Source organism: Myiozetetes cayanensis, unplaced genomic scaffold (assembly GCF_022539395.1).
Source record: "Myiozetetes cayanensis isolate MyiCay16 unplaced genomic scaffold, myiCay2020 scf4, whole genome shotgun sequence".
Taxonomy (NCBI): Eukaryota; Metazoa; Chordata; class Aves; order Passeriformes; family Tyrannidae; genus Myiozetetes; species Myiozetetes cayanensis.
The window spans coordinates 51824508-51846358 of NW_026087631.1; the positions used below are offsets into that span (position 1 = coordinate 51824508).

Here is a 21851-nt window from a genome sequence, read left to right on the forward strand (position 1 = left end):
CCAAATGGGTGGGTTTCAGAGGAAATAGCATTAATCTTGCTTTTGTGATTTCTTTTTCATTAAGAGCCTCAATACTCTAGTTTTGTGTGTGATTTGCTTTTCAGACTGAATCTGGCTATGGATCAGAGTCAAGTTTGCGACGCCACGGCTCCATGGTGTCTCTTGTCTCTGGAGCAAGTGGATACTCTGCGACATCCACCTCTTCGTTCAAGGTTAATGAATTAAATTTTCTTAGTATTGGTGCATAAATTCATGCATACACACCTGGAAAAGAAGTTACATGTGAAGACTCATTCACATAATTATAGAAAAAAATACAAAATAATTAAAGTGTTAATATTTCATCATATGATGGTGAACAGATGATATGAAGAAGCTCTCTCAAGCCTCTGTGAAGTTGTTTCTTTTAAACTGTAGTGTCATCTTCTAGTGGCAAGGAAATCAAAGTTGTGAGCTTGTTTATTAGCTTTTTCTAGTTTACTCACCAGAATAGCAGGGGATCCAAATGAAAAAAACACTGCTTCTGTGGCTCAATAAGCTTGATACAGCACTGATGGACAAATTATGGCTCTCCTTATGTCCACTGTATGAATATTTAATGTATGAACTAGGATGTTCTATACTTCCAGGAGAGCAGAAGAGGAGCAACACAAGAAAGGGGAGTAAGGATCAGAACAAAGATCTTAAACTAGGGCTGACTGTTTTCAGAGAAATGGGCATTAAGTTGGTAACATGCAAGACCACATTTTTAATGAACTCTTGTTGAATGCTCTGAAGTAGCAGATGCAGTGAAGAGGGAAATTGAGACCAGTGGACCAAATGAGTGAGGAACACTTGTATATGGTTTCTTCTGACATTAGCAGGATTTCATGATTGCTGATATCTAAAATAGCTGTAGAGTATTTCAATTTCTTTGCTATTGCTGCAGAAATACATTTTTAAAATTTATGCATCAAACTATTACTGAGTGTGTAGAAGCATTTCAGGCTTTTGTCTTTTTTCATTTTTCCTTTTTCCTTTTCAGAAGGGCCATAGCTTACGCGAGAAGCTTGCAGAAATGGAAACTTTTAGAGACATCTTGTGTAGACAAGTTGATACTTTACAGAAATACTTTGATGTTTGTGCAGATGCAGTTTCCAAAGATGAACTCCAGAGGGATAAAGGTAACACTGTAACTGAAAACTCTTCCCTCCACAGAATTAGTTTTTTACCGCATAAACCTCTTGTTATAAATGCAATAGCATTTGATGTCATATAAATAAAATATGTATCTTAAACTTTAGTGAAGGGATCAATCATATATTTCTACATAAACAGTGTTAATTATTTTCCCTTCAGAATTCAGATTTGCATAAAAATCTACTTGATGTTAACCTGCAGCTGTCAACTGTACAAAAGAAGTGCTCTTTTTGAGTGTTTTACATTATAGAATACCAATTGCTAACCCTCATAAGAGGAAGTTAAGTTAGTTTATGGCTCTTTCCTTTTATTTGGAAAAATAAATGGGGTATAACTTCTGATAGAAACAGTATATTCTTTAAAAATGTCAAAGGTTCTGCCATGAGGAATGCTTCTGAGATTTATTGACTGGAATTAGAGCACTGAATACCCACTCAAGACCCTAGTAGACTAAGGTGTGGATGTCTAAATATCTAAATTGCTTATCCCAGAGCACAGCTTGTTGTCATATCTGTGCATTTTACTGAGACGTTTATATTCATCCTTATGTTTGTTCTGGCAGTCTGAAAATTTTGGTGATAATAAAACACTAGATAAGTTCAGTTCCACTTTTTTTAAACTTTTCAGTGTAGAAGGCTAGATAGCTGCTGGAATCATGGCTCCTTACTTATCCACTGTTGTTTTTACCATAGAATTGAGTGCTATACTTCAATACTTAGCAAAGAAATATTAGATTCTGATGTTTACTGACATCTATGCTGATGTGGTCTTCGGTCAAAAAAAAAAAAAAAAATGGGAGGGAGGGTTCATGACTGTTGTTATGACCAAAAATACTGCTTACCCATGAAAATTCTGCTAATTCTTTCTTGCACCCTAAAGAACTACAAAAGCTTTCTCACTCCCATAACACACTCTCTCTCAAATTTAGTGGTAGAAGATGATGAAGATGATTTTCCTACAGTGCGTCCTGATGGGGATTTTGTACATAACAGTAACAGCAGTAAGGAAAAATGTAAGTGTGTCTCAGTTTTTTCACTGGTGAAAATTAAAATAGATGGTATAATGAAAAGTCTGATACAAGACAGGTACATATGCTTTTTTCTAAGCAGAAAACGGTGAGAATGTTTATTTAAGTGTATGTGATAGGAAGTTATTAGTCATATAATAATTCTTTGGCTTTTTTTCATGATTCCCTGAGTTATTCTTAATCCCACAAGCACTAATGCAAGTTTATCAAGCTAATTTCCTATTCTGTGTCTAAAGCTATTATCACTATAAAATCTGTTATAACAGCTGCATCATTGAGATATTGGCAATTTAGATTTGTAACAGGTAATTGCAGTTTTTCTTGCAAGTGTTATCTGCTTTAGGAATTTGGTGGACTGCAGTGCTTTTCCAGTAAGGGATGTCACGCTGTAGTTTTTCCAAATACTATAGCTCTGTAATGGTTAAATCTGCACTGTTACTGCTTCTCACTTATCATAATTCTAACTCTTTTTTACTGTATTCTTCATTGTTATGATGACAGAATTCTGGTTTTTATTATTATCGTAAATGATAAGAATATTGTACTCATTGCATCCATGCAGCAAATGTGAAGAGCTCACACATATCTTGCTGTTCTAGAAATCTGATACTTCTGGCCTGGTGGAAGTTGTGTGGGCATTTAAAGTCTATTTGTATTCTTCTTAGACCTTCTCATGTTTCCTAACTGAAACATTTTAGTGTTTACATTCTCTACCTGTTGACAATTCAGTTAATCCTAAGGTATTGCTTAGACTTGATTCACAAGACTTTGAAGTTGCACTACCTCCAATTTCAAATTCGATAGAATCTCCTGAAGTACTCACGAAAAATGTTTTTAAACATGTAAACGCCTTCATCAAGAACCTGGAAAATAATAGAGAAAAATAAGCCTTTTCTGTCTCTTCTGGTTTTGTGGGTTTTTTGTGGTTTTTTTTTTTTTTTTTTTTTTTTTGTTTTTTTTTTTTTTTTTTTTTTTTTGTTTTTTTTTTTTTTTTTTTTTTTTTTGTTAATTGGCTGTTGTTCCCAGGTATTACATATTTCCTTGCTGTATTTAAGTGGTCTTTCTAGAGTATAGCCAACACTGTTATGAGGGAAGAGGAAAGGAAACGAAAGGAGCTTTCAGGATACATCCAGAATTCATCATATGAGTAGATTTTTCTATTAAGTGCCTACTCTACTGAGGTTTAATTGTAATGCTGATTTCAGAGGTTAAGCAGTGTATAACCCTGAAGTTTTGAAGAAAACTGTTTTGCTTCTTATCACTAAAGATAGGCAAGCTTGGAATGTTCACGTGTAGGCAAGCATACAGTTCCACTAACCCTACTGTCTGTATAAAACTGTACTTTTTTGAGGACTGTTAAGTCAGAATTTAATTTTACTGCATGATTCATTCCGGAGGAGATGTCTTTGTCAGGATTGTGTAGGAGTTTCAGTTTCATTACCTTTAGAACATTTCTTCATATGTACATTCTTGTGGTGCATCTGCTACATATATGCATAGACTATGGGGAATGTCATTAGGAAAGTCTGTATTTTTAATACGCCTTTACCACTAGACCACCAGGGGCTCCGAATCACCGCGGAGACCCGGGTTCGATTCCCGGTCAGGGCCACTCCCGGGCAGGTGGAGCTTGTTAGCCCTTAAAGGCAACCCATCTACATCCTAAGGACCTCGCTGCCACTGTCCAAGCTCGCTTGGCCCCGGCAGATGAACCTTAGGATTAAAGGGTGGGCTCAGTTCCGCGCACACTGTGTCTCACCTAAAAAATCCAATGCGCAGGCTGGAAGGTGGAAAGACCTTCCCCGGATCTTCGCTCGCGAAGACTGGCCATTATTATATTTATTTATTTTTAATACATATGGTTATCAAGCCTTTGGAAACTTACATGCTTAGAAATTTATATGTATTATGGATTCGTGTATAGAAACTCACATACTGTAGGTCACTACAGGAAATAATTTGTGCAACTCCTTGCTTTTTGTAGAATTTCTAATTCCAGTTGTTATGATTCCTGTATTCCATTAAATTTACTTTCCATCAACTATTTCTTTGAAAATATTTATCTCCATTTTCATTTTTCTATGCCTCAGTTTGATTTCTAAGGGCTAAATTCATTAAATATTTAGTAGCTGAGTGCTGCTAAGCTTGATTAGAAAGGAAAAATTAGAGTCTCTGCCCTTAAGTGGAATCATAAGTGATGCAGTGAGGGAAGCAGATATCTCAGGTTGAGACAGCCATGACCATGTATTCAGATTAACTGACAATGAAAGATTTATCTTCAGCTTCACCCTTTTCTAAAGCTTAGCTGCACAGCAGCTGTTAAAATGTGGTTTCTGAAATTTCAGGTTCCCTTCTAAAAGTTTCTGGTTCTGGAATGAGTGTAACAATCTTCTTAACAGTAGCTGAGAGGTGGTTGCCTGTTTATTCTGGGACTGTTCTCCATTCACTGCTCCAGGAAGTAGCTCAGCCTGTTTATTTAGCTTACTGTAAGGAGGAGTGTTTAAGCCCACTGTTCAGCCTCCTAGTGCACCAATGTAATGCTCAAATCATTAGCCTTAAGACTGACCCATGGGGCCATATTCACGTTGTCTTTTGCAGTTTGTTCTCTGGGTGGCAGGAGAAAGTTAACATGAGTATGGACATTTATGTCCTACTCTGAAGATGAGGTTTTGGATGTGGAGGCTTTTTGTTTTCTATGTTCTCTAGGATCTTCAAGTGAAGAGCTAGGTAGAGTACTGTGAAGGTATTTAGAATTAGTTTAGTGATATAAGATGTTAAGGGGGCATAAAATGGAAAAACTAAAGGAACTTCTTTCTACTTACTATCTTTAGAATATTTTCCTGTTTCACTGAAAAACAGATTTGATCAAACACATGATATTTGGGACATCTGGGAAAATGTTACGCACAGAATCTTGGGAAAAAGAAGGGAAAATGCCTATCCTAACAGACACAGAGGTGTAGGAGAGAAGAGCGAAAAAGCTATTGAAGGCTAAAGCATGGTATGAAGAATTCCTTGTATGAAATGCAAGGGAAAACAAATTAGAAATGGAGCATAGATGGGATAATTAAAAAGGAACCATGTGGAACATGTTGAAATTAAAGTGCAAAAAAAAATCCTGGTTTTTTTCAGTTGACTTCATGCAGTTTGATCACCAAAGTGCAGTTGCAACAGTAAGGACACTTTCCTGTTAGCCTTTACTGTGAAACATAGATCTCCTGATGCCTGATTTCATTCTGAAAAAAAATCAATATGTAGCTGATATGAAGAAAAGCATAAAACAGGAATTGGAAAGATATTTGGGCTCTCTAAATAGAAAATCTTCTGACAAGTACTTGTAATGTGCTGAAGCTCAGTTGTTGCTCAGGAGAGGGTTGAGGTCATCTTCTGACATGTTTCAGAAAAACGTGTTTCCTGTGATTAGGAATGAATCAAAATATGTACATCCATTGTAAAGAATCTCTGGAGTGACCACCTCTTTAAAGAAACATCCTTCTGCAACATGTTTGTTTTTGCCCATAATTGTAATGGTTGAAAGGAACTACAGACACTGACTTTAAGTCTGCAAACTCTCCACTATCACTGCTATCTGAGACTAGTTACTAAAGAATGGCTTAGAATATATGATGACTAAAACTGTGTGGAAGTGTTAATGAACTGTGGCTGAGACCTAGAAAGGGACACAAGCTCTCTTTTCCAGGAAATGAGGCTGGGTTGCTGCATTTCCTTTACAGTCTACCATAGATTTCTGAATTAATAAAGTGTTGCAGTTGGGGGCAGTTTCTTCAGTGTGTCTTCATGTTTCCTAGTTGAGAGAGAAAAATCTCATCTGTAAGCATTATAGCTGTGCTGGTAAACCTACGTGTGAACACTGTCTACACTAACAGGAGAAATTATTAGTAAAAAACAATCTTTCTCAGCTGTGAAATGTTATGGGCGAAGCTCTTGTGTAGTTTTAATTATTTTCAGCCACTGCATCACCACCTCGTTAGCTTACACCACTTTCAGTCTCAGCCTCCTCTGTGTTCCCTCTGAAGGAGGAGCTGCTCTCCTCATGATCATTTCTGAAACAGTTTTTTCTTTCCCTTCTTTTACAGCCCCCATCATCTTTACCTTTTAGGAAATGTTCTTGATTAACATTTAAAAAAAAAAAGCTGCATTCTACCATAGTATGTGTGCTGGGTAGTCTGTAGTCACTGGATTAAAAAACAGGTTGACTCTTTCTGAAAGGGGTGCATAAAAAACTTCTGGAGACTTAAATCAGTGCTGAAGACCCTGTGACAATTACTTTCTGTTCCCAAAGTGCAGATACTGTGCTGTGCCATTAGAGGATGACAGTAGCATTTCTCTTCCTTACAAGAACTGAACTGCTTGAAAGCCCTGCTTTGCCCTTGCAGACAGATTCTGAATAAACTTACTCAAATACTTATTTGTACTTTTAAAACTATAGCAGTAGCATGTTGACAAGCTTATAGATTGGGGAAAAACTTGTATCAATCTAGGTGATAAGTCATTATATTGCTCAGTGGCATAGCAGCAGTTACTTCAACTTGCTGGACTCCATCAGCTTCAACTTGAGTGTTACTTCTGCTTTATAATATTTTCTAACATTCATGTGTAGTACTTGATTTGTTATTGTGTCAACCTACATATCAGTTTGACATGTAATAGGTACTTTTTTTTTGTCACGCATTTTAAATGACTTGTTTAAATATCCTTAGCAACAGATGGCCTGGTTGACAGCACGAAGTAGTTGTTGGAACTGCAAAACCCACAGTACTTGGATAATTCAACACATTTGATACTTTTTTCTTATACCGTTTTACTTTGAGGCTTTAAAATCTATAATTGCATGCTAAAGCAGCCTTGAGTATTACATTTTGGGTTTGATGACATTTTGAAATTGTTCCTTTCTTAGTGCTGTATCCGATATGTTTTAAGGTTGCTCAGTGTTAATTAGGCCCCATTTCGAGCTGTCAAACCGCTATTGTTACAAACTATTACCACTCCCTCCACCCACATGATTTGCAGAGTGCAGAGTAATACAGCATTACAAGCAGGCTTGAAATACAGTATAGCGAGATGAAGCTGTAGAGATGGATAGCTGAACATTATTACCACTACTGATTTTTATTTTTAAATTAGGATTCTTTTCTAACCAGTCTATTGTCTTCAAATATAGTACATACGTGTAAAGTGCTTGTTTGATTTAAAGGCTGTTACCAGAGATTCATTTATGTGTGTTTTTAGTGTTTCCACATGTGACACCCAAAGGAATTAATGGCATAGACTTTAAAGGAGAAGCTATAACTTTCAAGGCAACCACTGCTGGAATCCTTGCTACTCTCTCTCATTGTATTGAACTCATGGTAAAACGTGAAGAAAGCTGGCAAAAAAGGCTAGATAAGGTAAGATAATTTTTGTTTTGCCAGGAGAAGTTTTCTTTAGCTTGAAACTAAAATTTCAGATGAACTGTTGTTAATTTTTTTTACTCCAGGAACTGTTTTTGTTTTTATGTACAATATTTATTAATTTTAGGTGCTTTCATTATCACTCATATAAAATGTTAAAGGCCTCATCCTTACTGGTGATATAGTAACACTATTCATCATAGCCTTTCTTTTCCTAGCTCTTATACAGATGGTAATCCTATATGTTTTATATCTATAAAGCACCTGACATTATTTTGTAGTAGTAAGTGTATTGCTTGCAGCCTTCTCACATGGATATAATTATCCATGTGTGCCAATTATGTGCAAGTCTCTGAAGTGTTTTAATGTAGTAAGAAATGCTGATAATAGGAGAACCAGTTGTAACTTGAAATGTCTCTTCAAGATACTATTATTTCATTTTATTTTGGCAGATTGAAGAGATTGAATTGTGTTTTATACTAATTGGTTAAATTATTTATGTGTGTTGTTACAGTATCTGTTATTCTAATGGCAGTGATGGTTCATGCTAAGCCTCAATACTCAACCACTGTAACACTTCTAAAGGAACAGTGTCTTTTTGCCTGAGATTTGTTGTTGGAGGCATGGCAGGTTGTACTTCAGACTTTAGTTTCCATAATCCTGCTGTCACTGGCTGGTGTGCAGGGCAGCTGTTGTTCTGTTCTTTTTTTAGTTAATGTTTCTGTGTGGTGTATATTATGCTTCAGCTTTTATTCCATTTAGTGGTACACTATTCAAAGAATGAACATACTCAGACAAAATACATCCATATTTGAATCCTGTATTGTCTTTGTCTGTATGTCAAAGGCCTGGCCCTGTCTAACTGTATTGTGACCTCTGTCAACAATGGGTTAGTGTTTCATCAAAGTACTTGGAGGAATTACAGTAGGTCTAAGACTTGGAGCTTGTTCATAGGATCAGGGCGTAATTCAGGTAGGACTAGGGAGCTCAAGAGGTTTCTCTCTCTTTAACCTTCTGCTTAAAGGAAGGACAGTTTGAGGTCAGATCAAATTGCTCAGGGTTTTATCAAGTCTGATTTCAGGTCTCTAAGGCTGGAGACTGCACAGCACTTCTGGGCAGCCTGTTCTGCTGCTCATCTGTTGTTAGAGTTGAAAAAGTTTTGCCTTATATCCAGTTTGAGTAACTGGATATTCCAGTATCTGCCTCTTGTTTTTTATCTTTCTACTGTAAACTACTGTGAAGCATCTGGCTCAGTTTCTTTATGACTTTCTTGAAGGTATTGCAGGGCTACTCTTAGGCCCACCTGCAAAAACCTTCTCTTCTCCACGTTGAGCAAACACAGTTCTCTGTATTTGATCAGACTTTCCTTAGAGCATGGACGAAGTGATGTTTTCCTTTCCCCTACTTTACTATATTTTAATGCAGAATAATATGTTACTGTTAATATAAAATTTGAATTTATTTATATTAATTGGTTGTCACTTTTATCTTTTCCTTTGGACTAACTTTAAAACACTTATTTAAGGTGCAAGTGGTTAGCAAATTCCAACCTAAATTTCACTTTAGGTCTCATGTGGGTAATATCTCATACCGCATGGCTAAGTACATTTTAATGGGGGTCACAAACTTATTTTGATTTGTTTCCTAGAAATTAAAGTGGCAAAAGCTCCTGAAACCTTGGAGCTTTTAAGTTGCTCTGGTCTAGCAGACTTGCAACTTTTTAAAGTCACATTTGTCAATGAAATTTAATGGGGGTTAGAGGACACACACGGTAAAGTACCTTAATTCTAATATAAAAGAATTACTTTGTATTCCTCTATTTGCTAGCCTTTTAGAAGAGGAGGTTTTTAATTAATTAAACAGCATAGAATTATGGTGAAATAGCTTTGGCTGAGAGTGAAGCTGTGGTCTACTCCCACAAACACCACCTCTGCAGTCCTGTGAGCAGCACCTTGACACCTACACCCCTAAGGACAGCAGTTGACTGTATTCAGGCCTCTGCTACCACTACAGCTCTGCATTCCATAAAAGAGCTGCTTTTGTTTTAATTTTATCTAGTACTTAAACATGACTTTATAAAGAGTATCTTCTATAACTCTGGGCCTGAGCAAAACCGTTGTTTTGCCATCTGATAAATAGGTGTTGGATGAGAATGGTGTAGATCTTTGTACTTCTACTTTTCTTGGATAGGTGTGCAAAATGCTCTGAAAACAAAATAAATATCGTGAGATTATAAAAGTACAGATTCTGTGGTTAGTTTTCTTTCAATACCAAAATAACATTAATACAAAGGCATATAGTGTTTTCTAAAGGTAATCGTAGTTACAGCTTTTCTTTCCACCTTTTACACTTAACTCTTAAGATCTTGAGCTTGATTTTTATTTTTCCAGTGTGGTATATAAAGTGTTGAGTGTATTTTAATAGACTTTTCTTAAAATGGATACACAAGGATTTTGTCTTTAGTATTTGGACCATTGTTTTATTTGCAAAGTCCTTGTGTTAACGCTTTTCATATTTTCTTGACTACAGCAGCATTTTTTTGTTGTTGTTTCGTTTGGGTCTTACTAATTGTTACTAATAAGCAAATTTATCTTCTGAACATTAAATGTTACCTTAATAATAATGTGTTTAGGTTGCTTATTTTGTTCACCTTTGATATTTGAAACTTAAACATCTCTTTAAATTTACAGAGTTTTAATAAAGCAAGTAGGTTTTTTGTTGTTGTTGTGCAGTCAGTTTCCCAGTTTCTGCCTTATTTAGTGTTATTGCCAAGAGAAAGTGGCAGATTTGGGGAGCTGTATTTTGACATATGTGAATTATCACTAATTTGCAGATAGAAGTACAGAAGGTGTGGAGATCTGGGGTGAGTGGGAGGAGGAGCTGTGTTTTGAGTGGGGGTTTTTTGGGTTTTGGGGGTTTTTTTTTTGTTTTTCATTCCAAATTGGTAAATTTTCTATGCTTCTCTCAATGACTTACACTCAAGTCATGCTTTATGCATCTTCACAACTCTGCAGTTACTCTCAAGAAAGATAAACATGCAAAATTTTGCGAAACTTGTTAGCAGTTCCTGCCTCTGTGATAGTTTCAGAAGAGAAAAGCCTACAGTCACAGTTATAGACAATACTGTCTTCATCTAAGTGCTGTTTTTTTTCTTTTTCTGGGGAAAACTATACTACTTTGTTTTACATCAAAGCTATTGCTTTACTGGAAACTGGAAAATGTGTTCCAGAGTGAATGTTACCTCCAAATTCCCAGTTAGTAAATTCAGCCTTTCCATATTGCTTCATGGTTTTCCACTGAATCTTTACATTTCAGTTTGGGTTGCTGAATAAATATGCCCATATCTGCAAGAAGTACTGTGTGGTGTCCAGTTGTCACCTGTAAGACTTCACTTTTTTTTACTGAAAGGAATTCTGAAAGGGAACAGAGAAACATCTTGCATATAAAAGCTGAATTCTGCAAGAATTTTGGAATTCTTTGTAGCTTTTTCACTGAAAGTATCTGACAGTATGCAGAATTTGCAGAGGAAATATTAGACTTCATCTGATTCTACTATAATAGTAGTGTTACTAGCATTTTGTTCAAAATATACAGTGATATAGACACCACCAGTGGCTGTATTACGGTCACAACCTATTATGTGAGAATGATGTCAAGTTGCTAGTCTTTGCATGGCGTCCACAAAATGATTCACATTGATCCTATAATTAGGATACAAACTCACAGGGTGTGACTCATTAGTATATCACCACATTGAGCATGTTAGCCTTTTATTAGTTTTACTTTTTACCTTTTGTTATCTCTGCCCAAGCATCTGTATCAAGGAGGTTTATATAAACTGTCGGACACAAAATATGACACTCAATGAACCATGCTTAAACTAGAAACTAGTTTTTGTATGCTGATCTAGTTTCTTCCACATGAATTAAAAGGTCTCCTCAAGTTAGCTAGTTCCCTAAGCTTACTATAATATATACATGTATATGGGCACATATAATGCATGTATGCAAACTCATTCAGAAAATCATCAATTTCAATTGCAAATTTTCAGCAAAAATCAGCAAATTTTCAGTTGCTACTTGGGGAAAAAACTACCCATGTCATTCCACTTATTGATATGTTGACAATTCATTCTCACTGCATCAAATGGTCGTGTAATTTTACAGGAGATGGAGAAAAGGAGAAGAATTGAAGAAGCATACAAAAATGCTGTGACAGAACTGAAGAAAAAGTCCCACTTTGGAGGGCCAGACTATGAGGTATGAATTCTGCTTTTGAAATTCTTTAAAATGATATGACTTTTTCTGGTGGGATGACCCTGGTTGGATAACAGGTGCCCACCAAAGCACTCTATCGCTCCCCTCCTCAGTGGGACAGGGGAGAGAAAATATGATGAAAGGCTTCTGGATTGAGATAAGGACACAGAGAGATTATTCAGCAATTGCAGACACAGGCAAAACAGACTCAACTTGGGGAAATACAGCTTAGTTTACTACCAGTCAAATCTCAAACACCCTTCTCCTGTTCCTCCTTCCTGGGTTTAACTTTGCCTCCAGTTTCTGATTCTTACCGTTCAGCTGTGCAGAGGGAAAAGGAATGGGGGTTGTGGTCAGTTTGTCCCACATTGCCTCTGCCACTCTTTCCTCCTCACAGGGAGGATTCCTCACACTCTTCCCCTGCCCCTGTGTGGGATCCCTCCCACAGAAGACAGTCCTCCATGAACTTCTGCAACATGACTCCTTCTGTGTGCTGCAGTTCTTCATGAACTGCTCCAGTGGATCCCTCCCACTTGGTGCAGTCCTTAAAGAACAGAATGCTCCAGTGTGGGTCCCCCAGGGGTCACAAGTCTTGTCAGCAAACTTACTCTAGCATGGGCTCCTCTCTCCATGGGGCCACAGGTCTTGCCAGTTGCCTGGGCTTCCCACAGGGTCACAACCTCCTTTAGGCATATCCACCTACTCCAGCATGAGGCCCTCCCCAGGCTGTATATGGATCTCTGATCCACTGTGGACCTCCATGGGCTGCAGGGCAATCTCTACTCCAGTATCAGGATCATCTCTTCTCCCTCCTTCACTAGTATCTACAGCTGTTTCTCTCACATATTCTCACTCTGCTGTTCTCTGGATGCAGTTGCACAGGCTTCCCCCCACACACACTTCTTAGATTCACTATCCCAGAGCAGCTACCACTGTCACTGATGGGCTCAGCCTTGGCCAGCAGCAGATCTGTCCTGGAGATGGCTGGCATTGGCTCTGTAGGACATGAGGTAGCTTCTGGAATTATCTTACAGAAGCCACCCCTGTAGCCCCCCCAGCTGCCAAAACCTGGCAACACAAACCCAATACACTTGTAAAGATTGGGTTGTTTCTCAGAAGGAAAACTGGTGTTGCTCAAGCCTGTGCAAGTGTGATTTACAAGTGTGTTAATGACACATTTATTTTTTCACCTTGAAAACGGAAACTATATGAGGAATCTGAGTCCTTAATTTCTTGCAAGTAGAAATATGTCTACTTTCCATGTTCTGATATTGTCTGAAGTGTGTTTCTTACAGGTATATCTGTTGATTTTATTTTCTTCTACATTTGATACTTTTTATATGTTCTGGTATTGTACTTTCCCTCTTTATTTCTTCAGATATAGAGATATGTAAAGCAAATATGAAAACCCTGACTGCGGAGGCAATTCTAAAATCTGAAGTCTAACTTAAATTGATTTTTAGTTTGTCACTGGCACTTGAAATATCATATTGTCAAATTCAGTGATTTTAAGTTCTATCTGTTAAATTGCATATTTCATTAGCATCCTCCTCAGTGAGATACTTAGTCTGATTCTAAGATGCTTGAACCACCTTTTGAAGAGTAATCATAATATGGCTTGAGTTGGCAGGGGCCTTAAAGATTATCTAGTTCCAACCCCCTCACCACGGTCAGAGACACATTTCCCACTAGACCAGGTTACTCAGAGACCCATCCAGCTTGGTCTTGAACAGTTCCATGGATGAGGCATCCACAATAATGAGGTAGGATAATGCACTTATAATGCAGTTTGCATAGTTTTTAAGAACTTGACTCTTTCGTGTACATTAATCAAACACATTTCTACTTACAAGTCAAGCGGAGAAATAGTACCATACAGATATTTAAGATACTTGAGCAGAGATTATCTTTTATCACTGAGGCATGCACTGCAAAATTAAGAAATGGGTAGGAAGTTGGACTTTGTCTACTTGGTTATGAACCCAGCTGCTTCTTCCAGGTATTTGTGTCATAGTTTTTTTTTTTTTATTTGCTAGACTGGGTTGTTTTACAATACAGTAAAGGAAACAAACCTAATTTAAGGAAATTACCATTTTAATAATAAACTGGAGTTTTTAATTGGTGACTCAGTTCTACCTGCTGTTTAGTGCTTAACTGTGCTTTCCAAGAATTTTCAGTAGAGATCCCCAGAATTTTGTCTTCTCTTGTTATATTTTGAGGAAATACCTGAAATTCAATGCCATAAGGCTCTGAAATACTTGGAGAGAGTCTAACTACACAATTATGTTAATAGGTGTACTTCACTGACACACTGTAAGCATTATCAAGAGAACATGTTTATTAATTAAAACCTAAATTTGACATCAAAGCATATTGACATTATTACTCAGTTTCCTTGGGTTTTTTCCTTCTTTATACAACTATTCTTAAATTGTAATTAAAGGGAGTAACTTCCTTTAACAAGTACTTCCTTTAACAAGTACTTCCTTTAACACGTCTTCAGAGGATTTGTAATGTAAAATTATTGGTGAAAATGTTTGAGGTCTAGAAGAAATTTGCTTCCATCAGTTTTTTATATATATATATGTTTCTAATAGTAAATTGAAGTGGAACTTTCATGTCTCCAGGATTTTTAACTAGTTTTGTTTCTTATGCTCTAGGAGGGTCCTAATAGTCTGATTAATGAAGAAGAATTCTTTGATGCTGTTGAAGCTGCTCTTGATAGACAAGATAAAATGGAAGAACAGGTATTGATACTTGAAAAATATCTTAATGATGAGCCCTTCACGAGAGACTTCTGTGACTTAAACTCAGGCCTGAGGTGCATCTCCCAAAACTGTAGATATTTTATTCTGACACTGATCAGGAGATTTCACTTAACATTTTTACAGTTAAATATTGTTGCTTAATGCCAGTTTTGAGAAAGTGACTTCATAGGTTGTATAGAAAAGGATAGTATAAGTGTTAAGCTAATTTAATGTCTCTAGTTTCTAATTGCTAAATAAGTGTCCTGTATGAAACTTGTCTTTATGTGTAACTGATGCCCCACTGAAATAAGAACATCAAATGCTACAATTGCCTCCAAAACCCAACATTTCTTTTTACTCTAGTGGTATGTGAAATAGGAAAGACATAGTTCTGTTGGTGTTTGCTTTTATTCAAAAATTCTGTGGGCTCTGGTTACTTCTCTAACTCATTTTTTGAACACACTTCAGTGACAAGGATCAAAAAGGACATGATACATGTGAGGAAAGTATACAGAATATTAGAAAGTAGAGCAGTATATGGAATGAGGGGCAATAACAAAGTGGTGCATCCTTTGTCTTAAACACTTATATGCTTAGGAATAGAGTGAATAACAATTACTCAAAAATTAAAAGACTTTCTGTAGTACCTCACAGAGCTTACCTACGTTGGGGTCTCTTAGCAGAGAGTGTAAGTTTTTAGTGACTGTGATAGTACTGCATGGATCCTTGATATGTTTTCCTTAACTTAGAAATACACCTTGAAGTTCAGATGGATTCAGTCTTCAGGCCCACTCACTTAATGAGAATTCCAGCAGAATGACAGCTTCATTCCTGTCATGGACCAGCCATTAGGTGTTGTAGTCACTATGTAGATTAAGCATGACTCACTTTGTTTCGCAGTCCACCCAGTAGCAGCTGACTAATAATAATTAAACCTATGTTGTTGCAGTCACAAAGTGAAAAGGTTAGATTACACTGGCCAACATCCTTACCTTCTGGAGATGCATATACTGCTGTGGGGACTCATCGATTTGTGCAAACGGTGAGATGTTTTTCCTGATCTCCTCAGAATAATGGGCTGATCTGTGATGTTTCTCTATAATATTTTGTATGGTAGATGAGGTTCTTAAGTGTTTCTAGTAACTTCCAATGATCTACTCATTTTCAAATAAAGTAGCTGGAATTGAAGACCTTTTTGTTTTGGCTCAAAAAATACTGATTAGAGTATCTGTTTACAATATTCTTGATTTGTATTAAGCCTGTCAGTCATACAATAAAGGAAAAATCCCAGCTGGCTAACCCGAGTGTTTTCAAGATACCTTCACCCAAATTCATTGAATTGTTTTTATTAAAAAAATAAAAATAAAAATCCAGTCTGTTGCATCAGGATCAGTTGACTGTTTTTTAGTGTTACTGGAAACACTATGCTCCTGTCAGGGCTACACTGGGAGCATAATATGTAATAGGTGCATGAAATCAGCATTCGCCGCTGTGCTTGCTGCTTATGGTGCTTTTGTTTTCCTTTTCTTCATTATCTTGTGCTTGCAAGTTGGTACTGATCGCTCTGTTGTGCCTTTGTTCTGATTACTTGGTTTTTTCTTTGTCTGTCTCTGGTAGCCCTATAGTCGCTCTTCCTCCATGTCTTCCATTGATCTAGTCAGTGCCTCTGATGATGTTCACAGATTCAGCTCCCAGGTACTGTATTGATGTGTCAGGTGGGGGTTGCATATATTTGCTGTATTTCATCCTCTTCTCTAAAACCTGGGTTTTTTGTTACATCAATCACGCTTGCTTTAAACTAGTACGTTGAGACAAACAAAGCAGTTCTCTATTCCTGTACTAAATGGTTGTCTTTCTTTACATCCAGCTTGCATGCATACCACTTGTGCAGAGGCCCAAATCTTGTGAAACTGTTCGATTTAATTCAATAGCTTTAAAGAAATACCTACAATTTGAAATTTTTTTGTTTCTAATTGTAATAAGGTAAAATAACACCTGCTTTATGTAGGCTGGAAATGGTCTTTGCTTCATACTGAATGGTTTTTCTTGCTTTTAAAGTCAAAGGTTTGATTTTAGTCTGAAACATTTGTTTGTAGTGACACTAATATGCTAAATCTTATGGTTTACTATCACAGCTTTTTACCTCTTTGACTAGTTTAATTAATGAAAGGCCATAAAGTATGTGGAAAAAAAAGATTTGTGGGTATGAAAAATTTTATTGAGTTTTTTATATATATGTATATGTATTCGCTTATCCTTCAGAAAATAAGTCTGACATCCTGAATATGTCAGTGTAGCCACAATGATATATTCCAGTGATGTCCAAAATTTCTATAGGTGCTTGGTCTGAAGACCATAGTTTAGACTAGAATTAGGCAGGTGCATTCATGTGGGAATTTTTTTGTTCTCCTAAAAGTTGTTCAGGTATGGCATTTCTGCTATTACTTTTCTTCTGCTGTGGTCCATATGTGATTGTGAATATGGAGCTTTCTTCTGGGATCTGTTATTTTGGAGGTTTTTTTAAAATTATTAACAAACACTCCAAACAATCTTTTTGCAAATAGGAATGGATGTTTTTTTGTTTGCTTCATTAGCAGAGCCTGGAATTTTAGTACTTGCAGACCTTACTACCACCTTCATGAGCAGGACCAACACTTAAAGATTTGCTTATCGGACTAAAATCCCAACACCTTTTGCAGTCAGTTTATTTCTGAAATTTGAACTTAGGACAACGAAAAAACCATGGAAGTCCTATTGCATATCACTGATAGGCTCGTCTGCTGGTATTCCAGTAGTTGACTTAGTTTTTTAGGTTTGTTTGGGAGGAGGGGATAATAAAGTAAGGGAGTAGTAAGTAACAGAAAGCAAGTTTGGTTGCCAAGAGAGGAATGGGTACTCTGTTGGGTTATGGGTACCCAGGCAGTTCTGTATAAGGAAAACTCATAGTTGCTAAGATATGCAGGCATCCTCATTTTCACCTCTTACACCTGTGATAACATTTCTGTGTTCATATGATAAACCTAAATGTCAGAGCAGTACTGTGACTGCAGAACTAATAATTTAAAAACAAACCTCATGTGGACTGAGTCTTTATCACAATAATGCAAATTGTGACTATGTATCAGCATCAAATGGACTGGAGTCAAATTGTTCTCTTCAGCTGCTGCATGGATTTTACTACGTGGAAATTACTGCGGAGTGCCTTTAAATGCAGTTTCAAGTTAGTCATTCAAGAAAGAATGATCTTCGTTCACAGAAAGCTACTATCCCCACACACACCCCTTAACCCCCCCGTATTTTGTCTAGAACAAATTTTTGCCAAACCACGTCAGTCCACTGGCTCTGGAGTTTCATTTCTAGTGAACAAGGAGGTGAAAGACAACAGAGAGCATGATGAGAAAAGCAGCAAATCTTTTCATTACAACTGCTCTGAACTTCATTAATAAAAAATTGGCATCTGGCCCCAGGCTGACAATTTGGCTTTTGGGAAGGCAGGCTAATATCTTGATTCTTCAAAAATATATTTTTTTTTCTAGCATCCGTATGAGTGAAGGGAATTTTGATATCAGTAAAAGGTCAAGTAGAAACTTGCAACCTGGTTTTTTATAAACATATTCTGATGGGAACTGGTTCTTCAGTGTGCCTCTAGAAAGGCATTGATTTGCTTTTGACAGTTGAGTGGGAGATCAGATCACTTTCTTAAAGATACAGCAGCTTTTGTAATAGGTTGAGGTGTTCTGAGGCCCTTTAAAGTGAAGATCTTGCCACTTGACTTCATTCAATTACCGATTTTCTTCCTGGTCTTAAGTGTATTTCCCATGGAGTACATAGTACAAACAAAATTACTGCCTTAAATTAAAAGTAAATAGCATCTTCCAATTCTATGTAATATCACTGTTATTTAATTTTGCTTTCTACTTGTTTTACTATTTGCTCAGGTATACGTTTTATATGTTGTTTTATTGCATGCTAGACTTCATATTTTGTAAGTTGTGCAAAAACACTTTAGGGTTCAGGCTATTAATCCTGTGATTGGGAACTTCTTAGGCTCATCTTTGTGTTGGTGAATTAACCAACCAATGCTTTTCCTTTTGAAAAAAAAAAAAGCTATTTCTAGTAATTCAGGAAAATGGTATGAATCACGTGGACTTGCTTGCTGTGACAAGTTTATTAGTAGTGACTTAACTTTTTGCCACCTAAAAGATATTGGAATGTTTTCAATACTTGAAACATTACACAGCAATGGATACTTTATAATTTTGTTTACTTTTTTAGTTGGGGCTCTTGGAAAGGGGTGGGGAACCAAAGAAACAGAATAAGGTAGAATAACAGAGTCTCTGTACCATCAATAACTTTTGACTGTAGGCATTTCTGTTCTTTTTTTTCCTAGTTGGCAACTGTACAAAGATGCCATTGAAACAGAGCAGGAATGCTTTGCTCGTGACTGTTTTCTTCACTGCTCTTCCAATATTACTTCTGATATGCATTCACTTGTTTAGAGCTTTACAGTCTTCTTCCCCAACCCTCTGCCCTTGTTCAGCCTTTTAAATGCTCTTCAGTGAATATCTTAGTGTATGTTAATTCTATTTAGAGATAACTGAAATTCCTATATGCTGAAATAAAACTGTTTTAGGTAGAAGTAGTGAGATTTGACAGTTTAAAGACACAAAGAAAGGATAGGAAGTGCCCACAAAGAATGAAGTTGGAAGTTGAATCAAGATTTTGGCTTTGTTTCTGAAGGCCAGCATTATTTGCATGTTCTTAACCTGTAATAGAAAGGTCTCAAACTCACCTCCTGCACAGGAATTGAAGTATTGACTTGTGACCTCCAGTGCTGTACAGTATCTGACCAAAAAGATGGAAGGAATGAGTTAAAAATGCCTTTTTGTTTTTCCCCCTTTGAAGGTGGAAGAGATGGTAAAAAACCATATGACATATTCCTTGCAAGATGTAGGAGGAGATGCCAATTGGCAGCTAGTGGTAGAAGAAGGAGAAATGAAGGTAAACATTTGGGGTTTGTTTAATTTGTAAGATGATATGCTGTGAAGACACATACTTTCAGTCTGGTGGACTTGGCAGTGTTATGTTTATGGTTGGACTTAATGATCTTAAGAGTCTTTTCCAAACTAAATGATTCTGTGATTTTCTGGCAATACTATCACTCAGCAAGTTATGCTGTTGAAACTTTTCTCTGAGAATAGCATTCTTTGGGTTGGGACTGTAGTCCACCAGAGTTCTGGCTTCCAATGTATTTATTCAAACAAAATCCTGTATAACTCTTGCAATAGCTTTATCTTTGCAGATTACTTCTTCATTCCCTCCTACTTAAAGCTTGATATCAAAGTAATGTGTAAATTCAATGTACAAAAATATTAGAGTAGCAAGCTACTGTGTTGGCTGCTCTGCTGTGCTTATGAATCCTTGTGCACAGTGATAAATAAGGTAGCTTAATCATTTTTGGAGTAGAGATCCTTCAAGTTCTGGTATTTCAATGTGAATTGCCATTTTAGAATGTCCACAGCAGTAGTTAGCAGAGAACACTATCATGGCAAATTATTCATGTGATAGTCATCTGGGTAAGTGGGGTTGGTTTGGTTTTTTTACTGATTAAATTTAAACAATTAAACACATGAACAGTTTTGACAATTGATTTTCTATATTTCTTTCTTCATGTTTGGCTGTAGGTATACAGAAGAGAGGTGGAAGAGAATGGAATAGTTCTAGATCCTTTGAAAGCAACACATGCTGTTAAAGGGGTAACAGGGCATGAAGTTTGCCACTACTTCTGGAACGTTGATGTTCGTAATGACTGGGAAAGTAAGGAATTGGTTCTTCAACTTTGCATGTTTATCAGCCAGGATATTGTTGACCTAATGTGTCTATGATTGTTTACTGATGGATTTTTTTTTCCCTTCCCCGCTTCTTTTAGCAACAATTGAAAATTTCCATGTTGTGGAAAATCTAGCCGATAATGCAATCATCATTTACCAGACACATAAGGTAATAACACTTCATCCATATGCATACCTTACTGAGACAGTCTGAGGAGTGTGTATTCCAGCATTACTCTGAATACTTCCTTGGCTTAACAACTTAAAATACTCTTCAGGACAACATTTCAGAAAAAGTTCTCTATTAAACTGCAACCTCAACAATTTTTCAGACTTGTCTTGAGAGCATAATCAGTAGTGTACGTGTCTGATAGAGCTTGTAATAACCCATGAGGACAGTTTTTAATCTCATAATTGTATCTCTGCCAGCAAGGCAAGAGTCATCTGAAACAAACAGAAGCAGTAAATAAACTGCAGAGAAGAATCCTATACCACTGTATCAGATGTTTTTTGCAAAAATAAGAGCTACTTTTAACCACAGTTAGCTGACACACCACTTCATAATGCAAGAGTTTGTAATTGTTGGTACATTTGTTCTTGAACCTTTGTTGTTTTTCTTTCCAAAATGGTTCTGCTGTCAATTAAAAAAATGTGAATTTAAATTATAGTCCAACAACTGTAACTTAAACATTTTAAAAATGGACAAGAATGAAATATACAGATTCACCTTTATTCTTGTATGTTTCTAAGTATTAGTATATTCAAATGTTAAAACAGGTATTTTTCTTTGACAATTTTACCAGTGGTGTGACTACTTAACAGAGGACTCACGATTTTGACTAAGACATTGTGTCATCTGTATTGTGTTCTGGTAAAAGCCAGACTTTTATCCTATTGAGTGTCAGAAAAGTCAGGAAAGCTTTTGTATATTTTCTTATTTTATCAGGCATTTTGTATCTCAAACTTTGTGTCGCATATCAGTTCGCCATATCTGTCCTACTGAAGAAGCAGCTTTTGGAAATAATAGTTGTTTTAAGTATGTCTCTCCTCTTTCTTTCTCTCTGGAGACATAAGTAAATGTAGATGCATTGCTATATACGTAAGTGTTAGTTCAGTTTGTAGCTTACAAGTATCAACTAAAATGTAAACCTGAGGTTGAGGAAACAAGAAGGGAACTGCCTCTTCCTGGTTTTCTACTGAAAAATTCATTGCACCTTGGCTCTCTGCATTTCAAAAGCCTTAAAGTTTTACCTTAATTTTTTTAGTATGAAGCATAGCCATACAACCTGAAGTTTCTGTTACCTATTTATAACAGTATGTCTGTTTCAGTTTTGAAAATGAAATTACTAACTTGAAGAAACATTCAATAACATGACTGACCTGGTTTGCCTTGTTTTTTT

The 21851-nt window shown here is 36.6% G+C and overlaps 1 protein-coding gene across 5 annotated transcripts in view; it reads left to right on the forward strand.

The window, feature by feature from the left end:
- Positions 1-21851, forward strand: part of CERT1 (ceramide transporter 1) — a 74995-nt gene that overhangs the window by 46680 nt on the left and 6464 nt on the right. For 4 of the 5 annotated variants that reach the window (XM_050328602.1, XM_050328605.1, XM_050328606.1 and 1 more), the window contains 11 exons: positions 105-212; positions 1025-1163; positions 2108-2191; positions 7457-7614; positions 11784-11876; positions 14534-14620; positions 15570-15662; positions 16238-16315; positions 19526-19621; positions 20305-20437; positions 20550-20620. In XM_050328602.1, the coding sequence (XP_050184559.1) occupies positions 105-212; positions 1025-1163; positions 2108-2191; positions 7457-7614; positions 11784-11876; positions 14534-14620; positions 15570-15662; positions 16238-16315; positions 19526-19621; positions 20305-20437; positions 20550-20620 (1140 nt within the window). The remainder of the gene's footprint in view (positions 1-104; positions 213-1024; positions 1164-2107; positions 2192-7456; positions 7615-11783; positions 11877-14533; positions 14621-15569; positions 15663-16237; positions 16316-19525; positions 19622-20304; positions 20438-20549; positions 20621-21851) is intronic. The other variant, XM_050328603.1, reaches the window with a different exon arrangement.